The sequence below is a fragment of the Myotis myotis genome, unplaced genomic scaffold (genome assembly GCF_014108235.1).
Source record: "Myotis myotis isolate mMyoMyo1 unplaced genomic scaffold, mMyoMyo1.p scaffold_m19_p_9, whole genome shotgun sequence".
In the NCBI taxonomy this organism is placed as follows: domain Eukaryota; kingdom Metazoa; phylum Chordata; class Mammalia; order Chiroptera; family Vespertilionidae; genus Myotis; species Myotis myotis.
In genome coordinates, this window is record NW_023416401.1 from 10,373,682 (window position 1) to 10,391,325 (window position 17,644).

The following is a 17,644-nucleotide window of genomic DNA, read 5'->3' on the forward strand; positions in this document are numbered from 1 at the left end:
CAATGACAAGAGGGAATCATTGATCGGCTGCCTCCTGCACGCCCCACACTGGATATCGAGCCCGCAAACCAGGCATGTGCCCTGACTGGGAATTGAACCGTGGCTTCCTGGTTCGTAGGTCAACACTCAACTACTGAGCCACGAAGGCCGGGCTAAGATGAATTCTGAGAAACAGAATCCATAGAGCGGATGGATATATATAGAGTGTCCCCCCCAAAATGTATGCCCACATTTTGAATAATGATAAAGGCAGCATTTATTAAAATACAGAGCTATCAGCTGAAATATGTATACACTAGAGGCCCGGTGCATGACATTCGTGCACTCGGGGTGGGGGGAGGGTCCCTTAGCCTGGTCTGTGCCCTTTAGCAGTCTGGGAGTCCTTGGGGGATGTCCAACTGACAGCTTAGGCTTAAGCTGCAGTTGGACATCCTTAGTGCTGCCGTGGAGGCGGGAGAGGCTCCCGCCACCGCTGCTGTGATCTCCAGCCATCAGCCTGGCTTGTGGCGGAGTGGTGCTCCCCCTGTGGGAGCACACTGACCCCCAGGGGGCAGCTCCGACGTTGGACATCTTCCCCCTGGTGGTCAGTGCGTGTCATAGCGACTGGTCATTCCACTGTTTGGTGGATTTGTATATTACCCTTTTATTACATAGGATTTTTTGAGACACCTGGTACAGTGGGGCCTTGACTTACGAGTGTCCCGACTAACGAGTTTTTCGAGATATGAGCAGTCTCTCGGCTGATTTTTTGCTTTGAGTTGCGAGCTAAAATTCGGGTTACGAGCCAGCTTCAGATACCCCACCGCTAGTTGGCGCAGCGAACATCACAGTGAACGCCACAACATCAGCCCAGCATCACGTGTCTCACTCGTTCACTTTATGATTTGACATACAAGTAATTTGAGTTACGAGCTCTGTCACGGAACAAATTAAACTCGTAAGCCAAGGCCCCACTGTATATATAAAATGAGATTTATTATAAGAAATTGGCTCACACGACTATGAAGGCTGAGCAGTCCCGTGAGTTGGTGTGCATGCTGGAGGACCCAGGAAAGTTAATGGTATAAATTCCAGTCCAAGTCCAAAGGCCTGAGAACTAGGAGAGCCAATGTTGTGAGTCCCATTTAAGCACAGAAGATGATCAGTGTTTCAGCTCAACAGTCAGGCAGATAGAAAGAATTCAGCCTTCCTCTGACTTTTCTCTGTGGGCCATCCATGGAGACGAAATCTGCTTTACTCAGTCTACCAATTCAAATGCAGAGACCCTCTCCCCGACACACTGGGAATAATGTTAACTGGATACCTGGGCATTAAAAGGGCATTATTCCCCATTATTACTGCTGGACATATGACTTAATTTGAGTATTATTTCATTCCACATCTGTTTCCTTAATTTCTTTCATTAGATGAAAGAAGATTCAGGCCCAGTCAAGTTGACACACCAAATTAATCATAGCCTATGTCTTGCTCTGCAGCCTGATAGAGCTTTAGAGTTTCATTAAGTCCAATTCTTTGATTACAGGGGCTGGTTTGGCATAGTGTAGGGCCAAGGATTTGAGCCAGTAGATAACTATGTGTCCTTGAGCAAGCAAGAATCTACAGGGGGTGCTCTGTAAAATGGAGGTCATATTCGTGCTTATGCCATATGTAGTTTTGAGGATTATAGTAGGTAATGCATGTAAAGCACTAAGTGTATTGTTCAATATATATTAGCTGTTATTTCTTTTCCAGATGAGAACACTGAGGTGGAGAAGTAAATAATTTGCCTGAGGTTCAATATTCCCTTATTATAGACTTGGATCTAGAAGCCAGATCTTCTCATTCCCAATAGAATCTTCTCTCAACCCTAGGCTGGCTTTGCTGAAATACTCACCTTTTAAACTTGAAAAAAAATTCTTTTAATAAATTCTTTAAAATTTTGCGTGGTCAGATAGCGCCCCACTGGCCACATTATGTGTCTTTCTTTATGTGTCTTCGTTTTCATAAGAATAATTTGTGATTATCTGAATAGTTTTATCTTTATGGTTTATTCTATATACTGGGGATATGGATGATCAGTTTTTGAGCTTTTTAAGCATCTGTTTTTCTAAAGAGAATGATGTGTATATGTAAATTGTGTATGCATATTAACTTGTATGTTTTCTTTACAATTTTGGATTCTCAGATCAGATGGCTATTTTCTCCTGCTGTTTCTAGCACTTCTATTTTGTACATCACTTTTTGTTCAGAAAGAATTACAACCAAGCAGCATTTCTTTCATTCCTTATTGACAATAGATTGGTCCATGAGCAATTTCAGTTTGACATTTGATTTTATAAGTGTTATGATACACTCACTTTGCTTTTAGTTCTTAATTTTAACTTTTTAAAATCTTTCTTTCTCTTGCAGTTGAAAACAATCCTCGAACAGGAAACCTTGGTGCATTGATTAAGGTCTTCCTTTCTAGAACCAAAGAACTAAAACTTTCAGCAGAATGTCGGAAGTAAGCTGGCTGATTAGTTTTGTTCTTTTCATATTTAACAAGGAGTATTTTTCATCTATTAGAAATTGATTATGGTCTTTTAAAAGCTATTAAAGGAATTGTACTTACTATTAAAGGAAAAAAGTACAAGAGAGGTTTTAATTTGCTGTTCAAGTCACTGGGGGGAGATGATACATTTTGGAATCTGCTTTCAGCATTTTAGATAATCTTTAGAAATATATTATTTAAGTAGATTAATAGTGATGTGATTATTACTAAAAAGGGCATTATTCCCCATTATTACTGCTGGACATATGACTTAATTTGAGTATTATTTCATTCCACATCTGTTTCCTTAATTTCTTTCATTAGGTGAAAGAAGATTCAGATGAGGTATTATAGTTCTATATTAGATGCAATGGAAAGCTAACCTTTTATGTGCTCAAGCATTTTTTAACACTATTTTTTCTGGTTAGCTCTTTTTTTATATATATATGTATATATATATGTATATGTATATATACACATACACACATATATATATTTAAATTGATTTCACAAAGGAAGAGGGAGGGAGAGATAGAAACATCAATGATGAGAGAGAATCATTGATCGGCTGCCTCCTGCAAGTCCCCCACTGGGGATCGAGCCCACAACCCGGACACGTGCCCTTGACTGGAATTGAACCCAGGACGCTTCAGTTCGTAGGCCGATGCTCTGAGGCAAACAGGCCAGGGCATCTGGTTAGCTCTTTTTCAAAGATTGTTCATTGCCCAGCTCCCAAGCAAATTATATTGAATCTAACAAAAGTTTTTCTTGTGAGTTCACAGTTATTAATACAAACAGCAAATATTGTACTGTGATTACTGGTGATACTCCATTTAAAAATTTGGTTGTGTATTTGCATGTATTTTCCTTATGGTACTATGTATTTTTAATTATTTTAGCTTTCTTTTCTTTGAATTGCCTGTGTGTGGGACAGCTATAAAGTTAAAAACAAAGAGCAGTCATGCCCTAGCTGGTTTGACTCAGTGGATAGAGCGTCGGACTGTGGACTGAAGGGTCCCAGGTTCGATTCTGGTCAAGGGCACATGCCTGGGTTGCGGGCTTGGTCCTTCGTTTGGGGTGTGCAGAAGGCAGCCAGTCAATGATTCTCTCTCATCATTGATGTTTCTGTCTCTCTCTCCCTCTCCTTTCCTTTCTGAAATCAATAAAAATATATTTAATAAAAAGAGCAGTCATGCCTAAGGGATAATATTTTTATTATGTTTACTTACTATGTAAAATACATAGAATGAACTATGAAGTAAACTGTAATAGATTTCACTGCTTCAGTGTCATAAATCATGAGCCATTAAAAGATATGGACATGATTCTAATATTACAAATACAGTGGGCAAAACGATTGATCAATCATGAAGAAATCATTGACTAGAAATAAACTGATTGTGCTCATGATTAAATATTGATTCTTATGTGACCTTGGTCTCTTTTCTAGTCACATCTTCATTTGGCAGACAAACAATGCTTTGTTTATTATTTGCTATTTGCTGAAAGTGTTCATCTGTGAGATGTCAGAAGAGGAATTACAACTTCATTTTACTTATGAAGAAAAATCTGGCAGTTACAGTAAGTATTGCCTTTGAAGATGTTTTGGTAATCACATGTGTAGCAACATATAAGCACAAAATTTGAGGAATAAAATTAAAATTTTGAAAATTCCATTGTTCCTCTCATAATTTTCATTTTTAAATAACCTGACACTGTCACTCTTTCTTCCCCTCTATGAATTTAAAAGAACCAAGACTCTCATTGTTTTTTCCTTTTTTTAGAATAAGGCAGCCAGTAAGATTGAGACTTTTATTTATTTTGATCTCATGGATATGAAACATAAAAATAAAAATCACAGGTATTTCTTTCAGAAAACAGATGTCAGTTTAAGTACTATTACTAGGGCAATGCATTATTGAGACAACCAATCAGAAGATTTTGTAAGTATTAAAGGTTACTTTCATAGATATAACAACAGTCTCTGAGTCTGGATGTCTTTGGGATTATTTGATCAGAAATAACATTTTCAAGGACAGTTTTATGATGCTGATGTATGTCATCTTTTTCTGCAGATACAGGAAAAGGTTACTATTTTCTCTTGATATTGCTGACAGGTTTCTTTTTTTGCCTGTAGTTTTTAAGATCAGCTGCTTGCATTTCCTTCCTTAGCATTAAAAGTAACAACCTGGAAAGTAAAAGGGGAGAATGGCATTGTTAACAAATGAAATATGGGGAATGCAGTGTTTTGCATCTAACCTTCATGCTATCTCCTCTCTTTCTGAGGCCAATGGCAGTGTTGGTCTTGCATTTCTGGGGTTTATTTTTAAAAACACACTGTTGCCTGCATTAGGTGTTCCTGCTTACCTAGAGCTTTTACATTGATTTTGAGTTTTAAGACATGAATATGTTTAATTTCCTACTTTGATAATCACCCTTCCAAGTTTGTTAACTATATACTACGAGAGGCCCGGTGCACGAATTCCTGCATGGGTGGGGTCCCTCGGGGTGGCCTGCGGAGATCGGGCCCAGCTCGCGCCCTCAACCTTGCAGCCCCAGCTCGCACCCCCAGTCTCACAGCCCTGTAGCCCCGCCTGGCATCCTGCCTTGGCCTGGAGCCGCCCACTCACCTGCTCCACCATCCTGCTGTGGTCCTGCTCTCATCCAGTCCCATTGGGGCCAGCAACACCTCCACTGCTGCCTGCTGCCAGCGCTGCATTGCCAATGCCCGCCATGTTCTGCGCCACCTCCTAGCGTTCAGCGCATGTCATAGCGAGTGGTCGAACTCCCGGTTGAACGACCACCTGAGGGGACAATTTGCATATTAGGCTTTTATTATATAGAATGTTTAAAAATTAGAGCTTTTAATTGAATTGTGGCTTGCTAGTTTTGTTAGTTTTGTTAACGCTAGGCATTGTCTTTGTGGGACCAACAGTGCCAAAACATAGTTCTCTTTGGGAGCTGCAAACCTTTGCAGGAAGTGTTAGCAGTAAGAGTGGAATGAATGTTTATCCCCAGAGGGCCTAAGAAGATAGTCCAACCAGCACCTATAACCTTAACACTTGTTTGCATTATGTCATAAAATTGTGTATATTTTATACTTTTATTTAACCACAATATCACTTATCCTATATAATAAAAGCCTAATTTGCAAATCAACCGAATGGCAGAACGACCGGTTACTATGATGCACACTGACCACCAGAGGGCAGGCACTCAATGCAGGAGCTGCCCCCAGCCCACAGGCCCCGACCAGCGGCGACGGGGGTTGGGACCAGCTAGCAGGAAGTGCCAGGCCAGCCAAGGCAGGGTACCAGCGGGGGCCCCCTGTTCGCCCCGCCAGTTGCCCTGCAGAGGGAGGTGACCAGTGGTGGCAGTGGGGGGCAGGCCGGTGAGCAGGTGGTGCCAGGCCAGCCAAGGCAGGTGTCAGTGGGGGGCCCTTGATCTCCCTGCTGGTCACCCCACAGATCAGCCCCAATCACCAGCCAGGCCTAGGGACCCTACCCATGCATGAATTTTGTGCACCTGGCCTCTAGTCTATATATATAAAAGCCTAAGCGACTGTTACAAACGGTTGACTGAACTACTGGTCACTATGACACGCACTGACCACCAGGGGGCAGATGCTCAAAGCAGGTGGTCAGTGCACTCCCACGGCAACCTCCTGCAGCTGGCTAACCTCCCGCGGTCCCTTGCCCTGATTGGCCCCGATTGCTGGCCGGGCCGAGGGACCCCACCCGTGCACGAATTCGGGCCTCTAATATAAAATTATTTTTCATTATGTAACATTGAGTAAATTGATACATTTGAGAGATACACTGTGTTTGTTTTGGGGCCAAATGCCTTCCTGGAGTACCCTCTCTGCACTTGCACTCCTTGCTCATCTTCAATTTGGAGAAGCATGTGTCTACCTTAGGCCACAGTCTGGGTGGCTTAAGGTAGACACAGTGTAAAACTGACACTTTTCCAGCCATGGCCACATTGTCAAAATGGTTGTGGCAGACAATGTTATTTTTAGAAAAGAGGAAGTCCATTTGCTTATCTTTAGTTTATGATGAATATTTACAGGCATATTTGAATTTGCTAATTAGAAGTTTAAATATGATTTTCAATATAGAATAGCAATTCCAATATTAGCTTCACAATGGTTTCTGAATATATTTATAGTAAATGTAATCTAGCCATGTGTCTTCCATTATTGCTCTAAATTTTTCAGGCAGACTACCAGGTATTCACCTGTTTTTGGAGTATAGCTTTGTTATTTCTTTTTCTTTTTTTTTTTAATTAAATCTTTATTGTTCAGATTATTACAGTTGTTCTTCTCCCCCCCACCCCCCCATAGCTCCCCTCCACCCGGTTCCCACCCCACCCTCTGCCCTTACCTCCCTCCCCACACTGTCCTCATCCACAGGTGTACGATTTTTTTCCAGTCTCTTCCCGCACCACCCACACCCCTTTCCCCCCGAGAATTGTCAGTCCGCTCCCTTTCTATGCCCCTGATTCTATTATATTCACCAGTTTATTCTGTTCATCAGATTATTTATTCACTTGATTTTCAGATTCACTTGTTGATAGATGTGTATTTGTTGTTCATAATTTGTATCTTTACCTTTTTCTTCTTCTTCCTCTTCTTAAAGGATACCTTTCAGTATTTCATATAATACTGGTTTGGTAGTGATGAACTCCTTTAGCTTTTTCTTATCTGTGAAGCTCTTTATCTGACCCTCAATTCTGAATGATAGCTTTGCTGGATAAAGTAATCTTGGTATGTAGGTTCTTGCTATTCATCACTTTGAATATTTCTTGCCACTCCCTTCTGGCCTGCAAAGTTTCTATTGAGAAATCAGCTGACAGTCATATGGGTGCTCCCTTGTAGGTAACTGACTTTCTCTTGCTGCTTTTAAGATTCTCTCTTTGTCTTTTGCTCTTGGCATTTTAATTATGCTGTGTCTTGGTATGGTCCTCTTTGGATTCCTTTTGTTTGTGTTTCTCTGTGCTTCCTGGACTTGTGAGTCTATTTCTTTCACCAGGTAGGGGAAGTTTTCTGTCATGATTTCTTCAAATAGGTTTTCAATATCTTGCTTTCAGTCTTCTTCTGGCACCCCCATAATTCGGATGTTGGTACGCTTGAAGTTGTCCCAGAGGCTCCTTACACTATCTTCATATTTTTGGATTCTTTTTTCTTTTTGTTTTTCTGGTTGGGTGTTTTTTGCTTCTTTGTATTTGAAATCTTTGACTTGATTCTTGCGATCCTCTAGTCTGCTGTTGGAAGCCTGTATAATATTCTTTATTTCAGTCAGTGTATGCTTAATTTCTAGTTGGTTCTTTTTCATATCCTCGAGGGTCTCACTAGATTTATTGAGGATCTAATTAAATTTATTGGCGGTCTCACTAGATTTCTTGAGTGTCTCACTAAGTTTATCGGCAGTTTCTAGAAAATTCTTGAAAAACCTTATAACCGTGGTTTTGAACTCTTATCCAGTAATTTTCTTTCCTCCATTTCTGTCATTTGTGACCTGTTTCTTTGTCTCCGCATTTTTTATGCTTCCCTGTGTTGATAGAGTGGCTTTCTGTGCTAGGTGTCCTAAAAGGCCCAGTGGCTCAACATCCCCAATTACCTGAGGTGGACACTCTTGGTGCACCCCTTTGTGGGCGTTGTGCACAGTCTTGTTGTAGTTAAGCCTTGATTGTTGTAGGTATCACTGGGAGAAATTGACCTCCAGGCCAATTGGCTGTGAGAATCAGCTGTGTTTATGGTGGGAGAACTTCTGTGCTGAAGACACCCTTATGGGGCGAGACTTGCTTCAGTGGGGCTTTGGTGCTCACTGAGTCTGCCCCCTGAGTGTGTCCCTTATGGATCTGAGGAGTTGTAATCTGGATAGTCCCACTCTGACCACTGGATACACTGGCTCTTGGATCTCTAAGGAGGTGCTAATTTAACCTCTGCCTGAGGCTACCCAGCAGGAGCTATGGAGAGATCTGCAGATTCCTTTTCTTTCTTTGGGGTTTGGAGGTGCCCAGATGAGGCCCAGCTGTGAAGCAATGCAAGCTGCTGTGGGGCCTTTGGTCTTCTTTTGGATGTTCTGGGTCTCTCTGACCCAGCTGCAGTTTGTTAGGTAATTTTAGATTGCAAAGGGCCAGGCCTTTCATATGCAAAAGCCTCTGCACACAGCTTGGGTGTGGTGGGGTCTCAGGGAATCAACAGGGCAGAGCAAACAGCTATGGCTGATCTTCAGCCCTGCCCCAAGAGGCCCGAGTCTCAGTGTCCTTGTAATCGCTGCAAGCACCTCTGAGGGAAAGCTGCCCTCGAGTTCCGACTGATGCCAGACAGTCCAGTTTATCCCCGTATGAGTCTGGGTGCCCAGAGACTTGCCCAGAACTGGAGTTCAGAGCATCGGGAGCTTGTGTCTCCCTCCTGATTAAAAAAGACAACCCTTTCCGCGTGCGAGGCAGCAATTTACAGTGTTTACCTATGCCGCCATCTTGGTTTCTCTCGCTCTGTTATTTCTTGATTGAGTTTTTTAGTGCTTGTATATGGCACAGTGTGGTATTGGGCAGCATTGAGAAATAACAGCTTGACTTTACTAATGTAAAGAAAACAACAAAGATTAACTCTCTATCTGTTAATATATTTTTTAATAATTACATGTAACCTGATTTAAATGATCCATGTGTTTCTTTTTTCTGGCCACTTCTTTGTTTTCTACCAGCACTGTTTTTTCTCTTCTTCAAGTGAGTGGTTTTTAAAAATCATTTTGCCTTCTCTCCCCTCCCACTCTGATGGAAGATGTTTGATTATGACATGATTCTACTATGCTCTGGTCCACCCCCTAAGGCCAAAATGAGAGCGCGGTATCTTATTGTTTGGTACCGGAGGGTGCCGAACAGAAAGAACAGGAACCGAAGCTTAGTTTCAGGTATGGATTATTGGAGCTGTTAGGACCACAAATATCACCTTGTCTTTCTTTGCTTCTTCCTCTGTTGACACTCATAGAGATCAGAGACGTGGGGTTAGGGCTTTAGAGTGAGAGAACCCTAGGAATAGGGGTGAGATTTCAGTTTGCATAATACTGATAATAATAGTTTATATTTATTCGTTGTATGAAATTACTTCCAAATTGGATATTTAAGTCAAGGACTTCCAGTATGCGTTGGTAAATGTATAATATATCACCTGGATGTGTAAACTAATATGTGGTATTTCAGATTTCTTCCCTAGTGTGGTGCATAGTACTCTCTTACCAGGGGGTTTATATTTAGGGTCTTCAGTGAAACATGGAATGGTTGACTGGATTTTCCCCCCAACTTTGTATAATAACAGGTCTTTAAAAATAATGAAAATATGGAACAGACTGATGAATCTCAGAGGGAAAGGGGACAGGAAGAGATTAACCAAAGAATGTATAGGCATATATTCATTGCCCTTGGACACGGACAGTAGGGTGGTGAAGGACAGGGGCAGAGCAGGCTGGGTGGAGCAGGGCAGTTGGTGGCGGGGAGAGGGGGGGCACTGGGGGACATCTGTAATACTCTCAATAATAAAAATAAAAAATAGAAAAAATAATTCATTAGGTTGTTTTTTTCTTTTCCTTTTTTTGGGAGTCTGGATTTGGGTTCAAATCTGGGCTCTGCCCCTTACTATAAGTTAACTAATATCAGTGGGCCTTGATTCTTCATCTGTAAAAGGATGATGATCATACCTGCACCTTAGTAGTTATTATCAGGATTAATGTGGGTAAAGAGAATGAAATAACACAGTGCCTCTTCAAGGGTAGAGTTCTCAAATGTTAGCTATTAATATTTTATCCAGAAGCTGAGATTTAAACTACTAAAATATTTGACTGCAGCTGTAGAGGCAATTTAAAACTCTTAAAGAGATAAAACTGGGCTGTAAATTTCACAGTACAATAAACATACTGAATCTCTGCAAAGTCCTTTGCTCAAAGAACCTCAGTTTACTGTGTCTTTCAAATTTCAAGGACTTTTAAGATCATCTTTCTTGAGATGCATGAGTGAGTTACATAATTTCTGGCAGGAGACTTTATATTTACTTATTTTTACTGGAAATAAGAAAGATATTTATCCTCATATGAAAGCTGAATGATATAAGTACTACTTGGAAAATAAAGCAGTAGGAGTGACTTTTGCTTGATGTCAAACCTGCTAAGCAGTCAAATCTCATCATTCTTCACTTGATATGCAATTATTTGCTTCTAGATTAGCTCAGAACAAGCCTATAGTATTCTGCAGGACTTTCTTCTTAAAGTAAATGGAAGTTGTCAGAGATTTCAGCTGGAAATTCTTTATTCTTGTCTTTTGTTTTGTTAGAGCTTTGGCCTTGATATGTTACATTTTACTTGTATGAAATATATATATATTTTTTTATCATTTTCATTATGTTAAATTGATAACAAAGCTGTGAATATATTCTTTAATTGACCCAGCTGTAAACTTGGCCGAGGTCATGATTTGGATGGCACATAGAACTTGATAGAGAGTTCTCGTCACCATTTTAAGATTTAAAAATCAGATGTGTTTACACCCCTGGAAGAAAAATAGAACAATCAGGCACCATCTGTGAGTCCTGAGTGCTTGTTTCTTCACCTTCTGTAATTAAAACACTGCTGGCTGCTTGGCTAAATAAGAGTATGTTATTAAACTGTCCAACTCATTTGGTCTGAAATGTTCTTTAAGGAATCAGTGAAGATTTTAAATGTTCTTCTTGGGTCTGGGTCAATACATTCTGTAGGATGAGTCAGGGAATGATGGTTCAACAAACGTATTGAATATCTATTATATGTCAGCAAATGAGCTTGTTGGAATAGGTTGTTAATTCACGTGGGTTATGTTGGACAGCTTTGACAATGAGGAGGATTTTAGTTAGATCTACTTGTTGTGTAGCCTCAGAGACAAATGTTACTTATTTCCTTGTTTTACTTTCTTCACTCGTTGAGCTAATAAGCCTACCTCTTTTAGAGTGAGATTTAATGTGGTTATTGAACTTGATCTTGCTGTGTATTCATTCTTCTTAGCCTTGATCGGTGTGTTCATTGTGACTTCATGTTCTCTTCAAGCTTGGCACTCACCTCTCAGAGAGTTGCTGTGCCAGTTCTATTTATGGCAAGGCAGGAAGGGGTTTCTGCATAATTCCTGACTACTAAGGTGATTGTGGTCTAGAAAAAAGAATTGCTAAATTTTTTCGAGACTCCAAGTGCTTTGATGCTTTGGAAATAACCATTAGATTTATACTTAGACAGCTGGGTTCAGTTGAGCAAACATGTATTGAGTATACATCACATGCCAAGCTCTTAGTCATCATCCTTGAGAAATACAGAGTCCAATAGAAGCCTGCTTACATGTAGAGAGAAATTATGATACAATGTAACCAAATTATTCAGTGAAAGACATATGAACAAGGCATAGATGCGGCCTAGATGATTATTTTTGTTCAAGGGGAGGCAAGAGAGTTGGGTTTTATGGAGGAAATGAAGATTTAGGATGGTTCAGGTAGATAAAAATTGGCTTTTTTTAAAAATTAGATTTTTATTGTTGGAGGGCATTCCAGGCAGAATGTTATTGAGGAGGCATAAAGTGGCATGTAGCAGGTAGTTTGGTATCGCTGGAATATAAATTGTGAAAGGAACAATGGTGGGAGATAAAGGTAGAAAGGGATGCAGGGCCTGTATCTCGAAGGGTCTGGCATGCTGCACCTTGGAGCTTGGAGTTCTTTCTGATGCATAGTAATCAGCTTAAAGCAATTATAAAGGTCTAAGGCAGGAGAATGAAAGGATGGACTGTAGTTAGGTCCCTCTGATAATCTGTAGTTTGGATTGGAGAGGAGCAAATTTGTAGGAATACTAGTAGGAAGATTTAAAGAAGTTTAGGAGTTTTAATTTAATAAACTTGTTTAACTGAACCGAGATCATGCAATAATGAACGAAGGCATGACAGGAAATGAAGAAACGAGTAAATGACAGAGAGGTGACTGTGTAATTGATAGGACCGTGAGATGAATAAGAGAGAGAATAGTCTGTGTTTTGGGTTTGGGCTCACTGATATAGTCACCGAAAAGGAGAATAAAGAACAAGGAAGTGGATTGAAGCGTTGGGACAAACGAGTTTAGTTTTGAACGTATTGAGCTTGAGTACCGGTGATGCATCTAGGCCAGTGGTTCTCACCCTTCTGGCCCTTTAAATACAGTTCCTCATGTTGTGACCCAACCATACAATTATTTTCGTTGCTACTTCATAACTGTCATGTTGCTACTGTTATGAATCGTCATGTAAATATCTGATATGCAGGATGGTCTTAGGCAGCCCCTGTGAAAGGGCCAAAGGGGTCGCGACCCACAGGTTGAGAACCGCTGATCTAGGTGGCGATGGTCAGCAGACAATTGGATATAAAGATGAAGTTCAGTGGAGAGACAAGAGGAAAACTGTAGGAATCGCCAGCATACAAGTGATGACTAGTAAGGGAGGTCATGGGGAGCGAGACGAGGAGAAGAAAGCCAATGGTGGCACTCTGAGGAGCGTACCAGTAGTTGAAGGGCATTCCGAGGAAGTGGTACTGGGAATGAATAGAGAGAGAGGTGGGTTAGAAATAGGGTGTCATAGGAGCTGGGGAAGAAAGAGCAGGTGTCTCAGTATTGTCCAAAGCCAGACGTCACTCAGAGCGCTATGGGACAGAGGGGCATTTCCACTGGGAGGGTAATTTGTAACCTGCCTTTGCCACTTGTTCATAGGACTTGGAAATCCACTTTACCTTTGGCTTTTTGTCTGTGAAAAGGTAGGTGTCTGGCCTCTTACCCGGTATCAGTCTGTCATCCGTGGAGTCCCCACGGGTTCAGAAAAGGTTCTTGAGGTCTATCAAGAAGAGCAAGGGCAAGGCCAGATATTTAGGGGGCTGAGGGGTATGTCTACTCCTGATTCAAACAAAGCAGCTAGAGCAGCTTGCTTTTTCATGTATTTTATTTTATTTATTTATTTTTAAATATATTTTATTGATTTTTTACAGAGAGGAAGGGAGAGGGATAGAGAGTTAGAAACATCCATGAGAGAGAAACACCCATCAGCTGCCTCCTGCACACCCCCTACTGGGGACGTGCCCGCAACCAAGGTACATGCCCTTGACCAGAATCGAACCTGGGACTCGTCAGTCCACAGGCCGACGCTCTAGCCACTGAGCCAAACTGGTCAGGGCTTTCATGTATTTTATATATTTGGCTTAGCATGTAAGATTTCATTTGAAAAAACATAGTGCACTATAAGAAGTTTGAACACTACTGGCCTACAGGAGTCATAGTTACCTTCAAATGTTAAAAACTGTATAATTGATAGCTGGTGGTCAAAATTCCTCTGTAGATGAAAATCATAATAGATGCTAACTTAGGATTTGGATTTTATTCAGAGGTCAGCATTAATGTCTGAGTTTATGTAATAATTATTCTTATTTTCTTTAGGAATGAAACTGAACTTCTAAACAATTCCATTCTATTTTATTCTATTTTATACTTTGTTAACAAACTTTTTGTGTATCTTATCAGGTTCTGACTCAGAAGATCTTTTGGAAGAATTAGTCTGCTGTTTGATGCAGTTAATCACTGATATTCCACTCATGTAAGTTCTGGCTACATCAGGGTTTGTTTTATCGTCTTTGTATTGTGAAGACGGTAATTGATGATGTTGAAGAGTTTGTGGGTCCTAGTGTAGTACTTTTATGCATGCCTTTAAGGGTAGTACATTCATAAAGTTCTTTTATCTCTCTTGCCCAGTAATATTTAAACTCTGACTATCCATCATCAAAACAATTTTAAGTTGTTAATAATACTAAGCATATGGTAGGCACAGAATTAGATTAATGTCTGTAATAAATGAACTTACAAATCTCTGTTAACAAGGATTTAAGAGAAAAGCAATTAGAAACAAATTCATATGTGGTAGGTGCAGCTAGTTCACCCATTATTTGTTCTCCCCTTCTTTCTTATGTCCTGCTTTGATTAATGGCCAGTTTTGGATTTTCATGTCTACCTTTTCTTGAAGGTAGATGTGGTCATTGAGATGTAGGGGGAATTTCTCCATGGAAGTATGAGTAAAGCTCTTTTAAGGGGACCTGGCTCCTCCAGGAGTCCTATCTTTCTGTTCTTGACAGCCCTCTTTCCTGCTGTCTGGAATGTGAACATGGTCCTTTGAATTATGTGGCCATCTTGGCGCCATGAGCCAAGAGACTCACCAAAAATTCTGCTTTGATGCCATTGAGCTGCTGAACCAAAGTCATCAACTACTAGTTCCCCTACCCACTGTCGCCCTCTGGACTTCTCATGTGAGAAACATAGACCCTTATTTGTTTATGGTAATGGATTTCTGTCACTGCAACTGAATGCCATTCCAGCGTGATTCAAAATGTTTGTTATTTTTAGAGCAGTTACTGTCAACCTTTTTAAAAATTGTCTCTTTGAGGAACCCTTTTAGACTTCTTTTTCTTAATTGCCCCTCCCCCCTTGGAGCACCATGAATCATTATAATATCTGTGACGTTTTTCACCTTAAAGAACTAATTTTTATTCTCGGGGGGGAGGGGTCATATCATCCCCATTGAAAATGCATATTTTAAAGAAATTATGTTTTAAATAAAGAAGTAGATTTTAAGATTCATCATCATAGAATCTCAATCTACATGGGGATATCGTTGGAAATGTGCTATTTGCCTATAGTTCAAAAAGGAAAGACAGGTGTTTGTGGGAAATGGGCTCCTGGCCTCTGTTGTGCATAAGTGCAGCATCCAGAATTGTAATGTAGATGTAGAAACGGGATCCGCCAAACCCTGTTGTGGTTTGGAGCTTGTACAGCTTGGAAGGCAGGGCCCAGGCATGATGAGCTCTTGCGACGGACACAGCGATTAGCATGCCTTATATCCTTTCCTCACCCTCTTTCTTTCTTTCTTTTTTTTTTTTTAAGGGGAGAATGATGATTTTTATTTTTATTTTTTTAAATATATTTTATTGATTTTTTACAGAGAGGAAGGGAGAGGGATAGAGAGTTAGAAACATCCATGAGAGAGAAACATCCATCAGCTGCCTCCTGCACACTCCCTACTGGGCATGTGTCCACAACCCAGGTACATGCCCTTGACCGGAATCGAACCTGGGACCCTTGAGTCCGCAGGCTGACGCTCTATCCACTGAGCCAAACCGGTTAGGGCCCTCACCCTCCTTTCTAACAGATCTCCAGTATTGTTTGGGGGACAGTGTATGCCCAGCTTAGTGTCCAGGCACCTTGGGAATTGAATGTGCTGAAATGTGGCCCTGTGACAGTCTGGGCCAGTTTTATGTGAGCAGAAGTCGGCAGCTTGTAGAGCACTTACCTTTAGCTTTTTGCTCTTTGTCCTTCTCTTCCTTCCTGGTATGTGGAGGTGCCATTTGGGCATCTTAAAAGTATGATGATGACTGGAGCATGCAAAGAACAGTGTCCTGGGAACAGGGGGTATGGCTGTTACTCTGGAACTATTACACCAACCCTAGATCGCTTATCTTTGGATTTCTTCTTACGTGCAGCAAATAAACCCTTATTTTGGTTAAGCCACTGTGGTTAGGTTTCTGTTGCATATGGTCAGATGTGGGAGGGAGAGCACGTTGTCTGCTGTTTACTTGTCATAGTATGTGTGATGCTTCATGCGTTCCTGATTTAATTTTAGAAACAGCACTACCTCTATTACATTATGTCCTTACAAATACCAGCAATATCTTCTTTTTTCCTTGGTTGATAATATATCTTGAAGTTAAGGGGGATGGAAATAGTAAATCCCTTTAGCTAGTAAATAAGCCTTGAGTACAATGACTAGGCCAGCCACTTAAACACTCTTGGGGAGCACGCAGACAGTGTTGTAATATATCAAACATTTCAGTGTTTTAATGTGTTTATACTTTTTAAATGAACTGAAAATGCACAGACAACCAGATGTCTTGTGTTATGTACACTCAGCTTTAACCAGCTGCTGAAACAATTTCTTATGATTTAATATTCTTGGAACTCCATCCTCCAAGGTTTGTCTTGGTAACTGTTTCCATGTGAAAGCAAACTACTCTTGCAGTGTTTCATCTACTGTAACTATAGTGCAGCGTTACAGATCAGCTTATAATTTAAGGAGGAACAGTGACATATGGGAACCGGATGCTCTCACCTGAGCATCAGCAGTCTCTGTATCAACTTTCACGTTAACCTCGGCACGCCAGTGCTGCACTCGCAGGCGAACAGCAAGAGGAATCTGGTTCTCTCGGCCACCGCGGGCAATTCTAGACTAGCTTACTGTAAAATGAGACTGTGAAATCATTTTGTTAATATTGAAAGCAAGTGATTATCGAGAACATAGATATTTAGAGATCTATAAACTGAATTTTAAATTAACTTCCTAAACTCCCAGAATTTGAAGGAATAATGATGAAAATTGACTTTTAAGTCAGTATTGCAGTTTGGATTTCTTGATAAAATATTAATTCTCTGAGATGTTAATCTTCAGTCAGGTTAAAATTGCCCTTCTTACAGGATTCCTTCCTTAACTCCTCTCAGCATTTATATATTTAAAGTAAATATTAAGTCATGCATGGGCTTATGATTTGACATTTTTCAGTCTGTATTGGGTTGATCCACTCGAATTGTCTTCCAAAAGTAAAGCCTTGTCTATAATTATTAGACCTGCTCCTTGATCTCAAGGAAGTGAGTGGGAAAGGAATAAAGTAAGAAAAGGTATTTTTCTCAGGACATTAATAGAGAGGATCCTAAGAAGAAGGCGTTGGCAGGACAGAGCTGAAAGCAGCACACTTAGAGTGTGACCGTGTGTCAGCTCTTAGCGTTACTGTAATGGCTGAGACCCTGGGACTCCACCAGTGGTGCAGGTCAAGTGGGGTCCTAGCATCAGAAGCAGTTAGATTGTATGGACCCCAAACTTATGTTTTGGAGACTGTTTGTGATGCTTTTTAATTATGAAATAGAAGTCGTTTTGGTGGCTAGAACTGGATTTTTTTCCTTTTATGTCTTTTTGCCTGTTTTTGTTGCTGTAGTTTTTTCAGAGCTCTCACTGTTAGTTGTAAATGACGATGCCGTTGTCAGGACAGGCCCTCCTCCTTTTCTCTGGTGCCACCACT

General features: G+C 40.7%; 1 protein-coding gene across 15 annotated transcripts in view; it reads left to right on the forward strand.

The window, feature by feature from the left end:
* Positions 1–17,644, forward strand: part of DYM (dymeclin) — a 248,237-nt gene that overhangs the window by 48,131 nt on the left and 182,462 nt on the right. For 12 of the 15 annotated variants that reach the window (XM_036322091.1, XM_036322089.1, XM_036322088.1 and 9 more), the window contains 3 exons: positions 2,389–2,482; positions 3,960–4,090; positions 14,052–14,124. In XM_036322091.1, coding sequence (XP_036177984.1) covers positions 2,389–2,482; positions 3,960–4,090; positions 14,052–14,124 — 298 coding nt within the window. Of the gene's footprint in view, positions 1–2,388; positions 2,483–3,959; positions 4,091–14,051; positions 14,125–17,644 lie in introns of those variants that run through there. The other 3 variants (XM_036322093.1, XM_036322103.1, XM_036322102.1) reach the window with 2 other exon arrangements.